The sequence below is a fragment of the Lasioglossum baleicum genome, chromosome 9, assembly GCF_051020765.1.
Source record: "Lasioglossum baleicum chromosome 9, iyLasBale1, whole genome shotgun sequence".
Lineage (NCBI taxonomy): Eukaryota > Metazoa > Arthropoda > Insecta > Hymenoptera > Halictidae > Lasioglossum > Lasioglossum baleicum.
Genome location: NC_134937.1, coordinates 4,629,064 through 4,649,011, shown reverse-complemented (window position 1 = coordinate 4,649,011; position 19,948 = coordinate 4,629,064). Strand labels below are relative to the sequence as shown.

At 36.0% G+C, this 19,948-nt stretch overlaps 1 protein-coding gene across 16 annotated transcripts in view; it reads left to right on the top strand.

Annotated features, from left to right (window-relative positions):
- Positions 1–19,948, top strand: part of Sls (sallimus) — a 335,820-nt gene that overhangs the window by 20,907 nt on the left and 294,965 nt on the right. For 13 of the 16 annotated variants that reach the window (XM_076431149.1, XM_076431143.1, XM_076431134.1 and 10 more), the window contains 4 exons: positions 248–429; positions 1,378–1,573; positions 1,934–2,159; positions 2,911–3,161. In XM_076431149.1, coding sequence (XP_076287264.1) covers positions 248–429; positions 1,378–1,573; positions 1,934–2,159; positions 2,911–3,161 — 855 coding nt within the window. Of the gene's footprint in view, positions 1–247; positions 430–1,377; positions 1,574–1,933; positions 2,160–2,910; positions 3,162–5,966; positions 6,113–12,586; positions 12,813–19,948 lie in introns of those variants that run through there. The other 3 variants (XM_076431152.1, XM_076431141.1, XM_076431142.1) reach the window with 3 other exon arrangements.

Below are 19,948 nucleotides of genomic sequence, written 5' to 3'. Positions count from 1 at the left end.
TAATATGATTTTACATATTAACAATATGTAAATTTTGACCCAACATTTCAAAGGCATCACTCTGTAATTAATTTCAATTATTGGAGATTGTGCAATTATGTGTATTAAGAAGATTATCGTATCTAAAGAGAGTAACATTAAAAATACATTTAAATAGTAGATGCAAAAGAATCATTATAACCGGGCGCCTTCCGAGTGTTAAGTAACGCGGTAATACAAAACTCTAGAATGTTTATGTTCGTGACAGGATATTATAGACAAGTCTTGCGATGAAAGTGTAGCCGATGATTCTAACGTGGAGTGTTACGTGACTGCTACCGAGTGTTCGACAACTCCAACAGGTCGTTCAAGGAGCGAATCCTTCGTCACGTCCCCAGAATGCGAAGACCTTGCTGCTCCAGCAACCATGACGCCTGTGTGCGATACTTGGTATGATATAAAGAAAGAAAATATTCCGATGCAACAGAGGTCGTGATCGTCAATAATTCGTTATCTGAATATTTAACGAATGCACATGTTTCTTAACAAAAAATGTGTGCTTTTGTTACTATTATGTGTGCTGCAGCATGTACATTTCAAAGTAAATACTGTTTTTAAGTAAATGCTTCATTGACGATGTATTAACCCCTTGCCGTACCATTTTCTTTACAGCTACAGTGATTCAAATATCTTTATACCCAAAAATGTCGTAGAGGAGAAAAGAAAACTTATATTCTTTGTATGGCTACATTTATTTTAATGCTTAAATATTGATTATAAACGAAGAAAGTTCTATTTCATTTAAAAAGAAAGGCGTAACATTCATATTTGTTAGACTTAGTTTAAATTCTTCGTCACAAGTGAGACTCGTTCAAATATGGCAAGGGGTTAATTGCCTAAATATGTAGCGTATGTACACTTTTGTGATAAAGAAAATGTGTGCTTTCGGTACTATGACTAACACGTTTTTGTCATAACTAGACTGCGGATCTTTATGCAAAATAAAAATTTTCCACCTGAATCGCAAGAAACCGTAGTGACATAGAAATTAATTTTCTCTCTTAATATGTTCACCAGGTTGAAAATAATATAAACGTATTTTTAAATTTGTTTAACGTATTTAATGTTTCAAATTACACCTACTCATTTTGCCATAAATGCATAAAATCCGCTGTCTAGTCATAACAGCATAAAATCCGCAGTCTATTTATGATAGTTATGTTGCAAACGTAACACGAAATTGTAGTGCCTACTGGTTCCTTGAAATAGATTAGAGTTTTTACTTGTTATACCTAGTGAAAAGTCAGTCATAAGAATGTATGCAGTAACGTAATATTCTAGATAATTTGTTTAAGAATAATGTGTAATAAAAATTTCTCGTTTCTCCGATTCATACAGGTGGAACATTGAAGACTCGAAAATTACCACTGCTAATGCGGCAACGTCATCGTCTGTAACCAGACAAAGTGAACTTCCAAAGGTTTCTGAATTAGAGAAAACAGCGACGTTGATCGAAGTTTCAAAACCAGAAATTTGTGAGCAGAATGGGGAAAGGAAAGTTGAAAAATTTGTTACCATGGAAAAGATTGTGGAGGTACGTCAAGAATTAAACAATTATTATTTATACGTTTTTATTTAGTATGTTATTACGATTTTATAAGTTTGAGAACGATTTGTTAGAAACAATATTTTATAGCATGGAGAAATTCGTAAATACAGCAACGTGATACCTAAATAAAAAATGATAACTAATCTAATCATGTCGTAGAAAAACATTTTGTTTCGACATTAGTTTTTCGAATATTGTGTTTATTTATCGAAAAAATTAATAAATGATTATGTCAGTTTCGGAGTGTAAAGGGTTAGAACAGTAGGAATAATTGATAAAATAACATTACTTCTCTTATAATTAAATTGTTTCTGTAAGATATTGTTTTAATATTTTTTGCCACAGGACAAATCCGGCAAAATCGTAAAGGAAGTCACGGAAACGACAACTTTGCGTGTATCTCACGATACACGGTTAGGAGTCGCATCTTACAAAGTGATATCCAACACTGTGCAAGATCATCGTGAAAACGTTGATGTTAAAGAAATCAAAGATCTCGAACGCATCGTGACACCGGAAGCCTATGAGAAAACGAATGGACATCATCACGAAACGGAGCTCGGATCGAAAAGTGAGATTCGTTCATTTTTAATCTCCTAGGCGTTCGTCATTATAGAGACCACATTTTATAAATTACTTACATTGTATACGGTGCAAATATTTTATTGTTAGATTTAAAAAATATTCAAGCTCATTTTTAATCTCCTAGGCGTTCGTCATGATAGAGAACACATTTTATAAATTACTTACCTAATACATATAGTGCAAATTTTTTAGATTTACAAAATATTCAAGCTCATTTTTAATCTCCTAGGTGTTCGTCATTATATAGACCAGATTTTATAAATTACTTACATTGTATACAGTGCAAATATTTTAGATTTATAAAATATTCAAGCTCATTTTTAATCTCTCAGGCGTTCGTCATTACATAGACCAGATTTTATAAATTACTGACATTGTATACAGTGAAAATTTTTTAGTTTTCCAAAATATTCAAGCTCATTTTTAATCTCTCAGGCGTTCGTCATTACATAGACCAGATTTTATAAATTACCTACATTGTATACAGTGCAAATTTTTTGGATTTACAAAATATTCAAACTCATTTTTAATCTCCTAGGCGTTCGTCATTATAGAGAACACATTTTATAAATTACTTACCTAAGTACTTACTTAAGTCACATGGAATTCCAGAGTTTATATTTTTCTATCTGTATCTAAATTCATTCAGGACATATCAATACATTTAAGTTTATTCATGTACTGCGGATTTTATGCATAAAAAATGGATAGACGTAACAGAAAACTATATTCGACAGGTGAATCGTACAGCCGCAGAGACGAGTTATCAACAAAATTCGACGACGGCGAACGCACGATAAAGTGCATCAAAATCAGTGGCAAGACCGAAGAATCGAAACCGTTTGTGACGCCTGTGGACACCACGAAGGAGATGACGCTGTCGTTGAAAGAGTACACTAGACATCACGAAGACAGCGGGATCGAGATGTCACCGACGAAAAGAGAGGACAGTCTGGAGGGTCAAGATTTCCTCGAGAAAGCGAGGAAGGTGAGTCCGATAGACGGCCCGTCGATCAATGGCAAATGTTGCTGCAGCTGCAATTGCAGCCACGAGGCTGCATGCTTCGATCGTTACTCCGTGCAGCAGAGTTTCATCGAGCTTTCCAGTGTTAACGAGAATCGACGTCGTTTGCCGCTGTCTAATGCAAGCTAGCTGCCCATAGCAGTATGTGTGATTTATGTGCATCCATGTCTAGAATTAAGGGGGCAGTCTCACGTGATTAAAACTTCGAGTTATTTTTTACTGTATTCTTCAAAAGTATCCAGTCAGCCAAGCCTCCCTCGAGCAGATATCGAGCATAGCCTGCAATCGTACGGTGCCAGCAGATGGCGAGCATATGCTGTCAGAACGCTGCTCGGAATCTGCTCGATTTTGGACAGCACATACAAGTGATACTTACCGTGACGCAGATGTATGGCATTCTGCTGGCAGGGTTTGCCCGGCAGAAGCTGACGGCGGAATGTTGGCAGAATGCTGACAGCTCGGTCTTGAATTCTGCCTTCGTTTAAGAGGGCAGCACGGTCGCACTAATGTGGCGAATGCCGTTATACAGGCGACCATGCTGCCCTCTTAAACGAAGGCAGAATTCAGGACCGAGCTGCCTTCATTCTGCCAGCATTCTGCCGTCAGCTTGTGCCGACACACCCTGCCATCAGATGTCGGCTTTTCTGCCAGCAGAAAGCGATACTTCTGCTGACGCAGATGCCCGTCCAAAATCTTGCATTTTGCTTACTCGGTATAGAACACAGTGTTCCGATATGGTGCAACTTTTCTCGCGCATGCCCGGCGATTTCAGCTTCAGTAAAGTAAGATTCTCGATAAAATGGGGTACCTTGAGCACCCCGCAGAATTAAAAAAAAATTGGTATGATTTGATTCTGAAAAATGAATGTATAACAAGTGTATTTGTGTATGTTTTGTAACTCGTAGGACACGTCCTGGAGTCTTTCTGTCCGGAACAGATTGTTTCGGTACATTCTCGCCAATATAACTGCCTCAGGGCTCTGGTACCTCATCATCCTAATACACATACGTTACTGTTTTGGCCGCGCATGCGCCAGAAAAGTTGCACCATATCGGAACACTGACAGAACAGTGCTGGGCACGATTGGGGCCCCTCAAACTCAAACACTCACTTCCGTCACAACCTCTCTTTCAAGTATCTCGCTTATAAGTCTTAGGACACCTCCGGTTTTTAGTGAAACTCTGATATTTCGTATAGATTATGAACCTTTAACTGTATTAACTGCATAATACCATTATAATGATAATGATCCAACACAAACGTCAAAAATATGTAAAAACTATTTGGATCAACTTCAATATAACAACAATCCATTAAAAATTAAGAAATGGCTACCCCAATCACCAGATTTGAACCCCATAGAAAAATTATGGGATGAACTGGATAGACAGGTACGAAACTTTTGCTCTACTTCGAAAACACATGTAGCTAACTCATCGTTTTGAACAAAAATACATGAAAATTGTTTTTTGCAGCGTTCGCATGAGACTGCCCCCTTAAACTCTCGATTTTTCTGTCGGTTGTAATAATTGTGAAAAATTGAAAAGTGTTTCTTTAGACGATGCTAAGATCATTGTAGTAATAAAATTAGGCGTATAGTTTCACTTTTCTTTTGCATCAGAAGTGCGTCTGTAGAAGTAATTGATGATTGCAGATGAAAGACAATTGTAATTCCGACAGAGTGTTGCTTGCAATCGCCACAGTTAAGGTTCAAAAATAGTCTGACGAAGTTGGTAGATTAGCTTTAGAACGTTATAGTGAAGTAAATAATGGGAGTCGTATTGTGAAAGAAAATTAAGTTTCATTGTGAACGTATATCTACCACACAAGAATATTTAATGCATGCAAACACCAAACCGCGAATTTTATGCATTTGTGACAAAAATGGGGGGGGGGTGCAAATGCTCCCATGTTATTTTTGATAATTGATATTATTAAAAGAATTTAGTCCCTGTTTTTCGTAAGTAACGCAGACCATATTTATTTTTTGCACAAAAATTCGCAGTATAATCATCAGTAGTATCGGTTTGAATACATTCCTACACGTATTTCAAGCACAACTATCGTAGATAAGTTAACACATTATAACACCTAACTCGAAAATCGAAAACAACTATTTCTGTTTAGAGTGACACTTCTAATTACCGCTAATTATTGTTGTATTTGTAACAGTTTTACACTACGCATGGCTTTCTCCGTCAATTTTGTAAATAAAGTGTTTGATATAATAATCTCTCGTGTGTGTTTAAATCGGCAAGATTACATTTGCAGCAAACAGTCAAAATCGTAATTTGCTATGTAACAAAGAGCATTTTTTTAGTAAAAATCTGTTGGTAAGTAATGTAAGCAAATAGGTAATATTGTAAAGGATAAAGCACGCTATTCATTAATTAATGTTATGTTCCACGAAGAGAAGAATTATGTCCCGATGTGCAAACAGTTGAAGTTAAACTATTGAAGTTAATAGTGAATAAGGACAAAAAGCCGATCCCCGCAAACCCATGTTTCGACCCAAAATCTAGTAAAATCTAGTTAGAGTCTAATTCCTTGCTAGTTCCCTGCAGTCGGGTTCTTCCCCCTTAAATTAATACATTACCATGAGAGAACTTACGGGACTGTCCGTAAATAAAGAGTTAAGATCCAGATGGTTTTGAATCTCGCGGGCGACTAGTCCCCGTCGATTTCCGTACACGGTCGCCATGTCTCGGCACTGCTCGGTTACGCTCGGCGAGTCGCGTCCGCAGCCGATCGGCTTCGGCGGCATTCGAAACCGGCCGAAGGCTCAGTCTCGGGTCGGCTTGCTTCTGCGACCGGTCGACCGGTGTTGTGACACGATTGTGACATGTGTCACGCGAGTGTTGCTCCTGCTGCGGTTTACGTTGTGCTTGTCACTGCTTGAACGTGGGTCGACTTAGGTGATTGCCCGAAACAAATTCAACTCTACGCTTAGACTTGTATTTCCTGAAAATACAAAACACGTCGCAGAGTACTCGCGAAAATCTACCGGTCAAACTATCCTATTCAGCTTGCACAGTAATCCTAATACAAAGAGAGACAACAAATATATCAAGACAATTATATTTCAGAATAGAAAAGAACCATTCAAACTTTAACATCTTCCGCGTCATTTTAACTTTCGACTAATTATCACTCCGATCTACTTGTCAATCTGAGATTGACAAAATAGCCACAGGCGCAGCAGAATTCGTGCGTTCCTCGGCCGACCTCGTTTTCCAGCTCGTCCTCGGTTTCTTTTCTCGTTCTGTTCCCCGGCCCATCGGTTCGCAGCCTTGAAAACCGACGAAAAAATCCTCGATCCCGAAATAATCGGTATTTCACACACGACTCCGGTTTCAGCGCGGATTTAGCCCACGTTCACTTTCCCCGTTGTCTGCTATCATCGTCGAGACTTGGCTCGAGGAATCGATGTTTTTACTCGTTGAACCCAATTAAAGAAAAATGAAGAGTATGCGCATGCATTAAAGCGGCCGGGTGTCGCTCGTTAATCGGTCTCTACCAGCGAACCCGCCGGCTTCGAGATAACGTGTAATTAGCCTGACATAATGCGACCGATAATACCGTACATTGTCCACGATGCCAACCGGGCGACCTGATAGTTTCGGAGCGACACGGCGCGGCGCGATACATCGAACGATCGGCTCTCAGCCGAATCGTGATTTTTTGGTGGACCGGACCAAAGATCCGCCATTATTTTACACGTTTCTTTTTACTGTTCCCTTTTTTTCTCTCTGCTCGTTTCCACGAGATTATCTCCGATCGTGGGTCGCGGTGTGGTGAACCTCCCGTTCGGAGAACGCCACCAGTCAGTCCGGTTTTATCCTCCCATTCGTTCGTCCGTGCCGGTGACGTCACCTTACAAAGATACCTATAAAGTATAAACACACCGACGTCCAGCAAAAGGTGTATCCAGATCTCTCCTAATCTGAAATAGTCGTTTCATCGGAGGCTAGTAATTAAGCGAACTAGAGCCCAAGTCTCACGGACCCTTTGCATTGGAGATGCATTAACCCCTTGCTGTTCGATATCGAGTCTGACGCCTCATGAGGATTTCAAATAGGAACTAGTAAACATGAATATTCCTTCGCGCTCGGAGCTATTTTAATTCTATATGATTTTTTCCATTTTATGGATATGAAATTGGTTTAATACCTCATGCAATACTTAAATGTTTCGTAGCTGATTAGATAGTAACATATTTAATACTGTAAACAATACTTTGGATAATGATAAAGCCATTTTTAGTGGTGATTCGGAGTCACCACTCGACTGTTAATACTATACAATGACTCGAATTAATATTCGGATGCTCTAAAAAGACGATCACTTTTTTAGTATTGTATCGGGTTGGCAAATAAGTTTCTTTTCTTTTATATTTTTTAGCAAATAAGTTCGTTCGGTTTTTTAGAGTGGAATAGATCACAAAAACCTAACAAACTTATTTGCCAACCCAATACTATACGATTTGTACTATTTTGGGAAGCTAGAGCAATTAGTTTTACTACAGGATGTGAAAAGAAATTTTTTTAAAAATTGCAATTGATCGGAATTGTAGAGAAAATGCTAAAAGTTGCATTTTACAACTTTCGTTACAACTGTTGTAAGGAAAAAATGAAAGATGAAATTGAAAGATGGAAGAATCCTTAGATTTATTGCAGTTAGAAGCCGAAAATCGAGAAAGTCTGCAATTTTTACCATCTTTAGTATATATTATAATCAAAATTACACAGTGTAAATAAATTGAATCATGCTATTCTTATAACGCAATAGCCAATTTTAATGCTCGGTAGGTTTAATGTTAAATATCGATAATTTTTTGAGGATCGGAAATGTTCAAATATTGTTTAAATCCACTGTTGATGTGCATACATTTGTTTTATTTCGAATGTCACTTATAGACTACGAATCTTTGTAAGAAACAAAAATTTTCTGCATGGATTCTGAGGAACAAGAATCGGATAAATATTTATTTCTTCTTCTACTAGCTTTAATCAGTCGAAAGTAATATAAGGATGTTTTTAAATTCTTCTATAGTTGTTACTGTTTTGTATTTTATTTTCCATTGTAAATGTGGATATATAATTTTATTGTATTTTCCATTGTAAATGTAGATATATAATTTTATTTTATTTTCCATTGTAAATGTAGATATATAATTTTATTGTATTTTAATTTTATGCGTATATTGCATTTTTAAATATAATACAGTATTTTCTCGAGTAATAGTTTCTGCTATGTTTTTTTAAACTTATAAGTATGATGTACAATTACGTACAGACAATATTCATACAGGGGAAAATTATAAAGGATAACAGAGATGTAATTATATTTTAACATGTCCACGATATCTTCACGATTTTGTCGGGTAACAAGTTTGTTTACTGTCTGCGTATACCGTTTATATTAGCAACTGCCTAATTTATTTCTTTTTATCACTGACATGATCAGTTTGGAAAGATCCAGAGGATCTTCGATGTGTATAAAAGCAGCTCATAACAACTAGATAAAATTCTGAATTTGAAAATTAAAACATTAACAGCAATCGTAAAAAGTCTATAATACTCCATAGGTAATGGACCATTATTAAATTCTTCAGCTCCATTTTCCTTAAAATAAAATTTTACACAGGAATATAAGTGTGTTATAATCTATTTTATCGTGAAGAGTAATTACATCTTTAAATTTCTTTAACTGCAGTATCTGTTCACCTTAAAATATTATTAAATTTCTGTCAACGTAGCTCCATAATTACAAAAGTCAAAGGTTTAGTAACAACTGATATTTCATATCTTAAAAAATTCTCAGTACAATACACCACTCATAGATGAACCTGTGGTTGTTAATGACTAGATAGCGGATCTTTATGCAAAATAAAAATTTTCTACCTGAATTGCAATTAAATGCAGTGATATAGAAATTCATTTTCTTCTGTAATATGTCCAATGGGTTGAAAATAATATAACACTATTTTCAAATCCTTCTAATGTTGTTACTGTTTTAAATTGCAACTACTTATTTTGTCATAAATGCATAAAATCCGCTGTCTACTAATGACCCTAGTGCGGTTCATGCAAGTTAAAAAATAAAAAAAATAAGAAAAAATTCTCAGTACGATAGATTTTCAATCTATCGAGAGTCTCGAGCATTTTTCTAACGAAAGAGTCACTTTTACCAAAGTTTCCACAATAGTTTCGCGCGGGCACGCAGTCTCACATCAGCGTAACACACGGAATCCTGATTCGGATTGCTATTTTTACCTCGAGGAACTTCTGCCATAATTTATTCTGTGGTTGTGCGTTACTCCGGTCGGGATGGGAAGCATGATCGAGAGTGAGGAGAGCAACGGAATTTTTCGCGGCGGTGGCTATCTAGCAGCGGCAAGGAATTGTCGCCGGTTGTCCGCGGAATTCGCGGCGATGGTTGCTTGGCAAATCGCCAAAAATAACGTTAATCAGTGGTGCCGGCGCGGTGGTAACTGGAGAACGTAATGTCTGCTCCTCGATGGGAGAACGAGCATCAATTCTGACCCGAAAACGTTTCCGCGTGATGGTTTTCAGGCGTTTCCACCGCGATGGCACGCGGAACGTTGATCAACGTCGAAATTAATTCGCCATGGATAGACGGGATCTATTAAACCTTCATTTATTGGCCTCTGTGGGCAGGAATCGTCGCGCTCTTGGACCCAGGCCAATTAAATTCCGTCTTTCACGAACATCCAACAGAGTTTCGTGTTTCAGTAAAGTCAGCGAAATTGTATCCAACGTCGTTTTTCAACCACTTTCAACCACCAACATCATTCAAACTTCTTTGTCATTTGTAATTTCCTACAAGAAAAAGAATATGTACACTACCGCTCACTGACAAGGGAAGATGGACCCCTAATAATGTCTGCACAATATTAGATGTAGTTACTCCATAGTTTTAAAGATATAAACAATTAAACTTTCATACATTGTTGATATACCATGATTTGCAGCTCAAGTTTTCGAATTTCCATTAGCCGTGTAAGCAGATTGCGTGAAAGTTCAATTGTTTATATCTTTTAAACTATTGAGTAAGTACACCTAATATTTTGCAGATATCATTCTGGCAATTGATTCATGGCGATATTCATCGTATAGCAGGTCGTTGAATTCGTTTCGACGTCGCCTACAATATTATGAAATTAAAACTACCCAGTTCCATTAAAAGATATGACAGCAACCTTGATTTTTTTGTTGAAAATCGATTTTTTTTTAATTTAAAAAATTGCAACTTCTTGTCGGTTAAATACTGATTAACTTTGGTACGAATCACTTTTCTGTCCGACCACCCGAAGAGGCTGAAAAATCGTGGGGACTAATTTGCGCCGCACCCTGTATGATATAACCGGCAATTATACATAACATATAATAAATTTTATGATTTCGGCGCAGGGTTCGATCATTAATAGAAACCAGCAAATGTGCAATTAATTAAACATGTTTCTCGACGTTTCGATCCTTATGTGGATCATTCTCAAAGAGACATTTTTTGCGTCTGAAAAATAATATATGTATAATATATTTTTAACAAAATTGTAACATAGCCGTGTAAATCCAATCAGGAAAAAAGAAAAATATAAAACCACATACTTGTTGTGACAACAAAAAACATTTAGACAAATATTAGCAAGTTACAAATAACTGGACTTTGTTCCATGGTGGCAAATGTGTAACTGAACCATGTGTTGGACAAACGCAAGGAAGAATATGTCCTATAGGACAACTAGTCCAATGATTGGTTGGTCGATATCGATCAATGGTGGACCGTAATCATATTGGGCTGCAAATTTGAAACACGTAACTGCACAGTCTTTGTTAATAAAGACATAAATGCCATCACAATGTAGAGAATTGTGAAAACACAACACAATTTTGAAAGCAAAAGATACAACATTTGCGTTCATGGTATTTGTACCACACTTTTATAAGCAAAAATCAAGATTCATATACAAGTGAACGATCAAAAAGAAAAAGAAAACCTTAGGTAGAATCTAAATTATATTGGAAATATCATCATACATAAACATTACTGGTTCAGTAATGTCGCGTAATAATCATGAATCTTAGTTGTTTCGTACCTAAGATTAACGCTTTGTTCTTTATTCATATGAATGTTTAATTAATTGCACATTTGCTGGTTTCTATTAATGATCGAACCCTGCGCCGAAATCATAAATTTTATTATATATTCATTTTTCGATCGAGAAGAATGCCCCTTATAGTCCAGTCGGCAGGTCGAAAAAAGGCGTCTATTCGGAAAGTATTCCGAACTTAATGAAATTTTGACACGTCATTTAGGGGTACTCTGGGGTGTCGAATCTCAGTTTTCGACCTCGAGGACCCTGTGCTAACTTGGGGAGGGGGAAAAAACCACGATTTTTGTTACCTGTTTTTGGTATTTCGCCTATAACTCAAAAACTATGGGTCCTACGAATGGTTTTTTTACATTTTTGGAAGGAGCATCAAATTTCACTAGTCAAACGTATTTTTTGATCCAATAGGTACCGAGAAACAGGCGTTCAAAATTAGGAAATGTTTCTCAAAATGTCACTTTGAGCCACACATTGTGACATTTAGCAGGAAATTGCAGGTTTTTGGCTCACAAATTTAGTTTTCCAACATATCTACATATAATCTACATACTATGTATACCCCTTGCATTTTCACACCCCCCTTCGGACACCCCCCCACCCCCGGAAGACGAATTTGAGAAATACGTAAAAAAAGTCTCTCTTTCTCCAAAAACCCTAACATTGTACTCTTATCAATCTGACTTCACATGGTTTGGAGGGGGGGTTTTTCTCCAAAAACCTGCAATTTCCTGCTAAATGTCACAATGTGTGGCTCAAAATTTTGAGAAACATTTTCTAATTTTGAACGCCTGTTTCTCGGTACCTATTGGATCAAAAAATACGTTTGACTAGTGAAATTTGATGCTCTTTCCAAAAATGAAAAAAAAAACATTCGTAGGACCCATAGTTTTTGAGTTATAGGCGAAATACCAAAAACAGGTAACAAAAATCGTGGTTTTTTCCCCCTCCCCAAGTTAGCACAGGGTCCTCGTGGTCGAAAACTGAGATTCGACACCCCAGAGTACCCCTAAATGACGTGTCAAAATTTCATTAAGTTCGGAATACTTTCCTATTAAAAGTACCTGGCGACTGGACTATTAATTGTACATAATCACCTGTTTATTACATTTACCGTGACATATCTACTATGTCCGACGAGGTCGTTTCATAATACGATTCGGGTTCGCATGATTGAGATCTATGCAAGCAGAAGCAAGGATAGGATAATGTTTGATCGGTATTGAGGGCAAACGCTAAAATCGATCAACGCCGGTAGTTCGAACGACTCTGTTTTCCCGCGAAAGGGAAGAATTACGAGGATGGTGGACGGGCACGACGCGATGGAAACGGCGGAGAATAGTGATGGACCTCATGAGAAGGAATCACGATCGGTGGTGGAGAGCAACGAGGTTACCCCGCAACAAACCACCGCTCCGACGACCACCATAAGCACCATAGCCGTGCAGAGCGGTGAAACGCGTCTGGTGATCGCTCTACTTCAAGTAAGGGCCACCGTATCTTATCTTACAATTAGACCACCAATGCATTAATCTATTCGTACTCAGAAACACTATCCCCTTTTAATAAGTACCTCGATAACTCCAGTTCGGAGCTTCTTTGAAGTACAATAATAAAAACAGGAACTTCTCCATAGAAGTTTGAACATTCTTCATTGATAGTTTTATTTATGGAATTACTGGAGTTCGTATTTTTGTGACAAACAAACATTTACCCTCGCGGGAACCTTCTTTGTAAGTGCTCCTAAATCGCAGACGACAAAAGTTATTAACAAATAGTTGAATTAAAAGTTATATCTTATCTTTCAGCCCATACATGTGTGTGAACCATTGCTTTAATGATTTTCTCAAGGAACCTTTCGCGCATTTATGAGCTGAAAGACGAGATATATGATTTTTACTTCAACTTTTTTTTATATCTTTTGTCGTCTGTGATTTAGAAGCATTTATATGTATAGAAGGGCCGATTCGAATAAAAGGGTTGATTTCGCCCTTAAAATAGAAAACGGGCACGAACTAAACTGTGGCTAAATTCTTAGGTATGTTTATAATGAACACTTGTATTTAAGTTTTATAAAAATCAGCGCGTATCAGTCACCGGGGTTCCTTTGTCACTCACTTGGTCGAAGCAGAAATACCATAGAAATGTGTTTCTTCTTTTAACAATTTCAATCCCTTGCTGAATTGTTTCATGAAAAATTGGACTGCGAATTTTATGCAGTTATAACAGGAATGTATAAGTGAAATTTAAAACAGCAGAAAGATTGTTAGTATTTAAAAATATGAATATATTAGGTTGGAGGGGGAGTTCTATCGTATTTTAAAAAAGCAGGAAATTCTGCTTATAAATCAAAAACACATATTGCCGACGAGTCATTGGGAAACAGGAATTGACAGGATATCTTAAAGATGGCAACAAGTTGTTACAAATAATGGAAATTATATCATTGAATAATATGAAACATATATTTTTATAAATTGATTCAAATGTTTTCTTTAAAATACGACAGAATTTTTAATACGACAGAAAGAAAGAAATTTTTATTTGTCCCTTGCTTTTGCAATTGCCGAAAATTTTTATTTTATATAAAGACTCGCAGTATAGTAGTTGAACACCTATACATATAAAATAATAAAGATTAGTAAAAAAAATATTATATTTTAATCAATCCCACATTTATATTTTTATAAAATATAAAATTGTGTACTACGACTACTAGACTGTTGATTTTTATGCAAAAAACAATTGTTTTCACCAATCACAGGAAATAGAAACTAGATAAAAAGTTCGTTTGATCTTTCATAATTTCAGTAGATCGGAAATAACATATTGCTATTCTTGCTTCCTTTTAATTTTTTCAATATATTAAATTTCATCTATTCAATTTTGATATAAATATATAAAATGTGCGGTCTAATCATAACACTCAAACTGAATTGTCACGTTCGTCTGGTTCAGTTACGCCTTTCTCTCTCTGAATAGCTAGACAGTCGCATACTTTCCTACGCTGGCGTTGAAGTCACCGTGTCTACGCAGCGATATAGTGCAGAGTATAGCACCGTCACACATTAGCTAATAAACCTACCCACGGAAACTCATCTATTATAGCTAGCGAATTGGTTATTGTCCATGTGTAGAAAATTTTACTCAAATTTATTGCTTGTTTCTGTCTATTAAGTTGCTGCATATGGAAATATCCGATTCTTAACATTAATATTAAACAACCGCAACTTTGTTCTAAATGAAATTTTTTCTAAACAAAATTTTTTCTAAACAAAATTGTAATGAACGTGTACTATCGATGTATTACAAGTTTCTTGATTGTATTATGGTAGAATCATCAACATTTTGTAGTTTTTTCTTGACAATCAGCGAATATGTTGATTAATCGTCACATTTTGACCAAATACCAAATAATGCTATCAACGAAATACGATAATGCTCTCATAAGGATCAGCTACGTACCTCAAAATGATTTACAATAATCCTGCAGACTGTAATAGTCTTTCTTGATCACATTTGCGTTCTAAAATCGGACATTTCATATGCAACAACATATAAACAATTTTCAACATAATAATTCACAGCGAAATTACACGTATTGCAAAACGGTACGGATAGTTTTACAACTAACTGAAAGAATTCATAGAATTAAATGCAATTTTTGAACATTTAAAAATAAATACGCGTAAGATTGATCCACGACCCTTATTTCGAAATTATACATATTCGAATTTTTATTTTTTACTTCACAATTCGTAAATGTTACAATGCTCCTTTCCAATTCCATTACCTATTCACGTGATAGGAAAATTTGGCGTTTTAAAACATAGTTTTGTATCAATCCTAAAAAGGAATTATGTTGCAGCTTTAAAAAGGACACTTACCAAATAATGATCAACCAATAAATCGCTGCAATAATTGTCTTGCTATCTGAAATTAATCGAATCTTAATAATAAACCTATTTCTATAATTATTTTACAGTAAGGATAATTGCCGAAATAATTCATCACTTTCTTGCTTGTTTATAGTTAACGATTCAAAAACAAAAAGGTCAATAGCTTAGTATCTAACTTTAAAAAATTAATCTTTTCTCTGAAAATTGTGTATCCTAAGCTTATTCGATAAAAATGATCAAAATTCTTAATTAAAATAATGTAACTGTTCTTCTAAACTTTGCGAAGATATGAAAAATGCTATACTTACTGCAATTGAGACCGGCGGCGTTAAAGGGGTAGACTCGCGTTCCCAGGATTGCAAGGGTGCGGGAAGAGTCTTCTCATTTTTCGATAATAAAAAATCAGTCTAGGTCGCGATCGTCCTCAAAAGTCTTATTTTTACATTTAGGAGGCGTAATTTGCATTATTCGGCAGCATGTACTTGCGGAAGCTTTATGAAAATAGCTACACGCGCAGCTATATGATTCCGAATAATGCAAATTACGCTTCATAAACGTAAAGATAGGGCTTTTGAGGGCGATCGCGGCCTAGATTGATCAAAAGATCAGATAGATAAAAAATCTAGCGCTTTTGGTTACTGTAAACCCCATTTCTGCATGATCGAGAAACGAGAAGGCGCATCCGCACCCTTGCAATCCTAGAAAAAGGATTCTACCTTCTTAAAGTTGGTGAATTGCTAGCGCCTATACCTTCCGCCATTTTCCAATTTTTGCTGTACTGCCGAATTATGCAAATTACTCCTCGTAAACGTAAGAATAGAATTTTTGAAGGCGATCGCAGCCTAAATTGATCTAGCTCTTTTGGCTACTGCGAAATCCCATCTTTGCATTATCGAGAAATGACAAGGCGCATCCCGCTCTCTTGCAATCCTGGAAAAACGAGTCTACCCCCATAAGCGGTATAGTATATCTGCGTCATATAGGTAAAGTTTGTCAAAGGAGCATATCCAACGGACATGATGTACGGTTTAGGAAGCGTTCGGCGACATTTAATCGTCCCAACATTCGTCAGGTAGGGTGCGGCGCGTAGCTGCACGCGCATTACACACGACCATAATCTACGGTGTTAGATTATTTTGGGAACCGGTTGCTCGAGTCCATAGCTATTTTCGAGACCTCTCGAAACTGTGAGCGTTTTAGGTAACCATCGAGCAAAACGAGGTCTCCGAAACTCCACGAAGGATAAATTTAACCGCTACGGTTCCTTCCATCGTGAACCCACCATGAACGGGGAACCATCTCGCGTTCGTTATCCCACGAAAATAATTGGACGCGGCCTGGACGATTCCATTGTTAACGAGGAACATCAAACACCCAGACAGAAACGGTTTGCCAGGGGATTGCGTAAGCCCCTTGAACACGATCTCAATGGTGTTCCATGAACGTATCATAAGATTCCTGATGCAACACTTCCCAAGTCGCATTTCTTGCAACCAATAATAGCAAAGCTTCAAAACCAGACATTTTCTATTTCTTTAATCCTTGTTCCACGTTTTGCACTCCAAATTCACCCTTTTGCAAGTCAAATATACCCTTGTGCAAGTCAAACACACCCTTTTGCAAATCAATTTCACCCTTTTGCAAATCAATTTCACCCTTTTGCAAATCAATTTCACCTTTTTATAAATCAATTGTACCCTTTTGCAAATCAATTTCACCTTTTTATAAATCAATTTTACCCTTTTGCAAATCAATTTCACCCTTTTGAAAATCAATTTCACCTTTTTATAAATCAATTTTACCCTTTTGCCAATCAATTTCACCCTTCTGCAAATCAATTTCACTCTTTTGCAAATCAAATTCAACCTTTTGCAAATCAATTTCACCCCTGAAGAACATGTAAAATTAATTTCACTTGGAAGCATGTCCCTTGAGTTCAGAAGAAGTCACCATGGACAGAAGGGTACTGCGAAGTGCTGTGTGACTACGTTAAACACACGCATGAACGGTGTCATTACTGCGAGGGAAACATAGGACTCAATACGGTTCACTAAACGCATATGTATTTTCGTTTAAAAAATGTTTTTGATCAGAAAATCGCTACAACGAATATATCTACACACTGTTTTCATACATTACAAAATTAATGAATTGATAATTACTTTTAAATAAATATTTGATGAACATGTTTGATTAATTTACATTTGATTGGATTTCTTTTACAAGAACTTACATAAAAATACTTTATTTGCAAAAGGTTGAATTTGATTTGCAAAAGGGTGAAACTGATTTGCTGAAAGGTGAATTTGGAGTGCAATCCTGTAATACGCAGCACCCGAATAACTATTTAAAATTTTTCTTTAAAATTTGCTTCGCGGCTATAATAATATTTATTATAGTAACAGAGTGGGAATAGTAATATTATACAAGGGATACGGTATATCAGTAGAATGTAATGAGTGGACTGCGGATGTTTACGCATTTTCCAATTTTTGTAGACAAATTTTAAAATAGTGGAATGAAGTAAGATACTTTTCGTAATGAAAACATCCTTTGTAGATCCAAAACAAATAAAAATTGTACAAAATTCTGTCGAATTTTATATTCTGTCCTTTTTTGAAGATTTTCATAAGCCACACAAACGCATAAAGATCCGCAGTCTAATGATCATGTTCCGTAGTTCACACTGTGTACCTATTATATCTACATATGTTGAGGAGCACGATATGTAGAACTAATGACCAGGTGATATATTGTAGATATCAAGATCTAACTGTTCGAGATGATTAATAAAAACGGGTTAATTTTTTATAAGCCATAAACGCATAGAAATCCGCAGTTTAGATTAATAAGAACTGATTGATTTAGTGTGTAATCGTACATTTATTTCGGTGCCAACTGCGTATTATTAGGCAGTATTATTTATTTCAAGTGGCCACTGTGTATTATTATTATGTAGTAGTATTAGGGTTAAACGGAACATGTCTAATTTTTGGGAAACGAAATAACTCCGTTAATTTACTTAAACAATTCTATTCGTGCGGTGAATCGTTCGGTGATGGATAAAATTTTGGAAAAATCTTCCACGGCAAAAATGTTTACCATATGCTCGCGGATCGAGGCCGTTAATGCATGTTATCGCAGCAGCGTAATCGAAAAGACAAGCATTCAGACGGGGAGACAGACAGATAGGCAGACACACGAAGCTTGGTCCCCGCGGTTCGATCCAACTGGATCTACCGTGGCATGGATCGGCCATACAGTCTCGTGTAATCCAACAAACCGGTATTATACGAGACGGCAGGCGTGATCCTTCCTCCTCGCCTCTACCTACATCGTACCTACGACCTTACGACACTGACTCCTGCCTACGAAGGGACCGAACGGAACAGAAAAAGGAAAATGTAAGGTGGACGGCCGAAAGATGGGACCCCATGCAGTCAGTACAGTCATCTTCAAGCACCTTCGAACTGGTCCCCCGTTTGAAAAAATTCGTTTCAGCTTCACGCTTCACGCTTAACCCTCTGGAGACAAGGATTTTTTTAAATACTACGCATATTCTCCTCGGACAACTGAGTTGAAGATTGGATATTAAAAAAGGCTGTAAGTGCCATTTCTTCAAACATTGTTTTTACCGCAAAAAGGATGTTCGAACCAGAGGTGGACATTATTTGGCGAAACAAATATTTCAAATACTATTTAATATTTTAGATTTTATTTTAAGAAAATATAGTATTTTAAATAAGATATACAATTTCGAAAATAAAATATTTCTATTTCAACAATTTGATCCAGAAAATAATAAATTTCTAATTTAACAATCTGAAACACAAAACAAAAAATTTTAATTTTTGCATTGTTATAAATACTCTGAGAAACCGCGTAAACATATCCGATTTATATATCTATCTTATCGTTAAGAAACGATTTACAGCAATAATATTATATATAATTAAATTATTATTTTCAGCAATAATATTTAAAATTAAAAATAAAGACAAAATACAAATATTTGCAATATATTCTTCAAATAAAATAGTATTTTCAAAAATTACTGCCTCTCTCAAATAAATCATTTTATTTTCAAAAGTTACTATATCAAATAAAATATTTTATTTTCAAAGTTGTACGCATACTTTAAAAAATAAATAGGATTATTTATTATTTAAAATACTATTTTCCCCAGCTTTGGTTCCAATGCAATGAAATAAGGCTGAAAGTTCCCCGCCGATTGGCTAGTTTGTTGTTCCTTTTTCAAGAAAATTTTCCATTCTTCTGATGTAATATTTTTTTATGTATACATATATTGTTTTCAAGTTGTATTAGCTGCAAATTGTAACTTTTTCAAGAGTCTCTGAAATAAATTGCAGTCTTGCATGTTTTAAATGGAATTTCTTTTTTAATCCCAGTATTCAATTGTGTATCAAAGCCTCTATCAATGGGAGAAGTGATGAATATCAGGATTGGGCATATTCCATTTGAAATAGGATAGAAAATAATCATTTGAAATACTTCTTTATTTGTCTTTTATAAATAACAGAAGAAATATATTTTCATTTGGCGCTTTTAAATTAAGTAATGTTTTATTTCATTAACTTTCTTAAAATTAAGTGGTTTTAGAGGGTGGACGAATATGTTAATATGTATAAAATTTCTGAGCATAACTACTGAGGGGGAAGGGGTCACAAAATTTTCTTTAAAAGGGTAATTGGTACTGATTT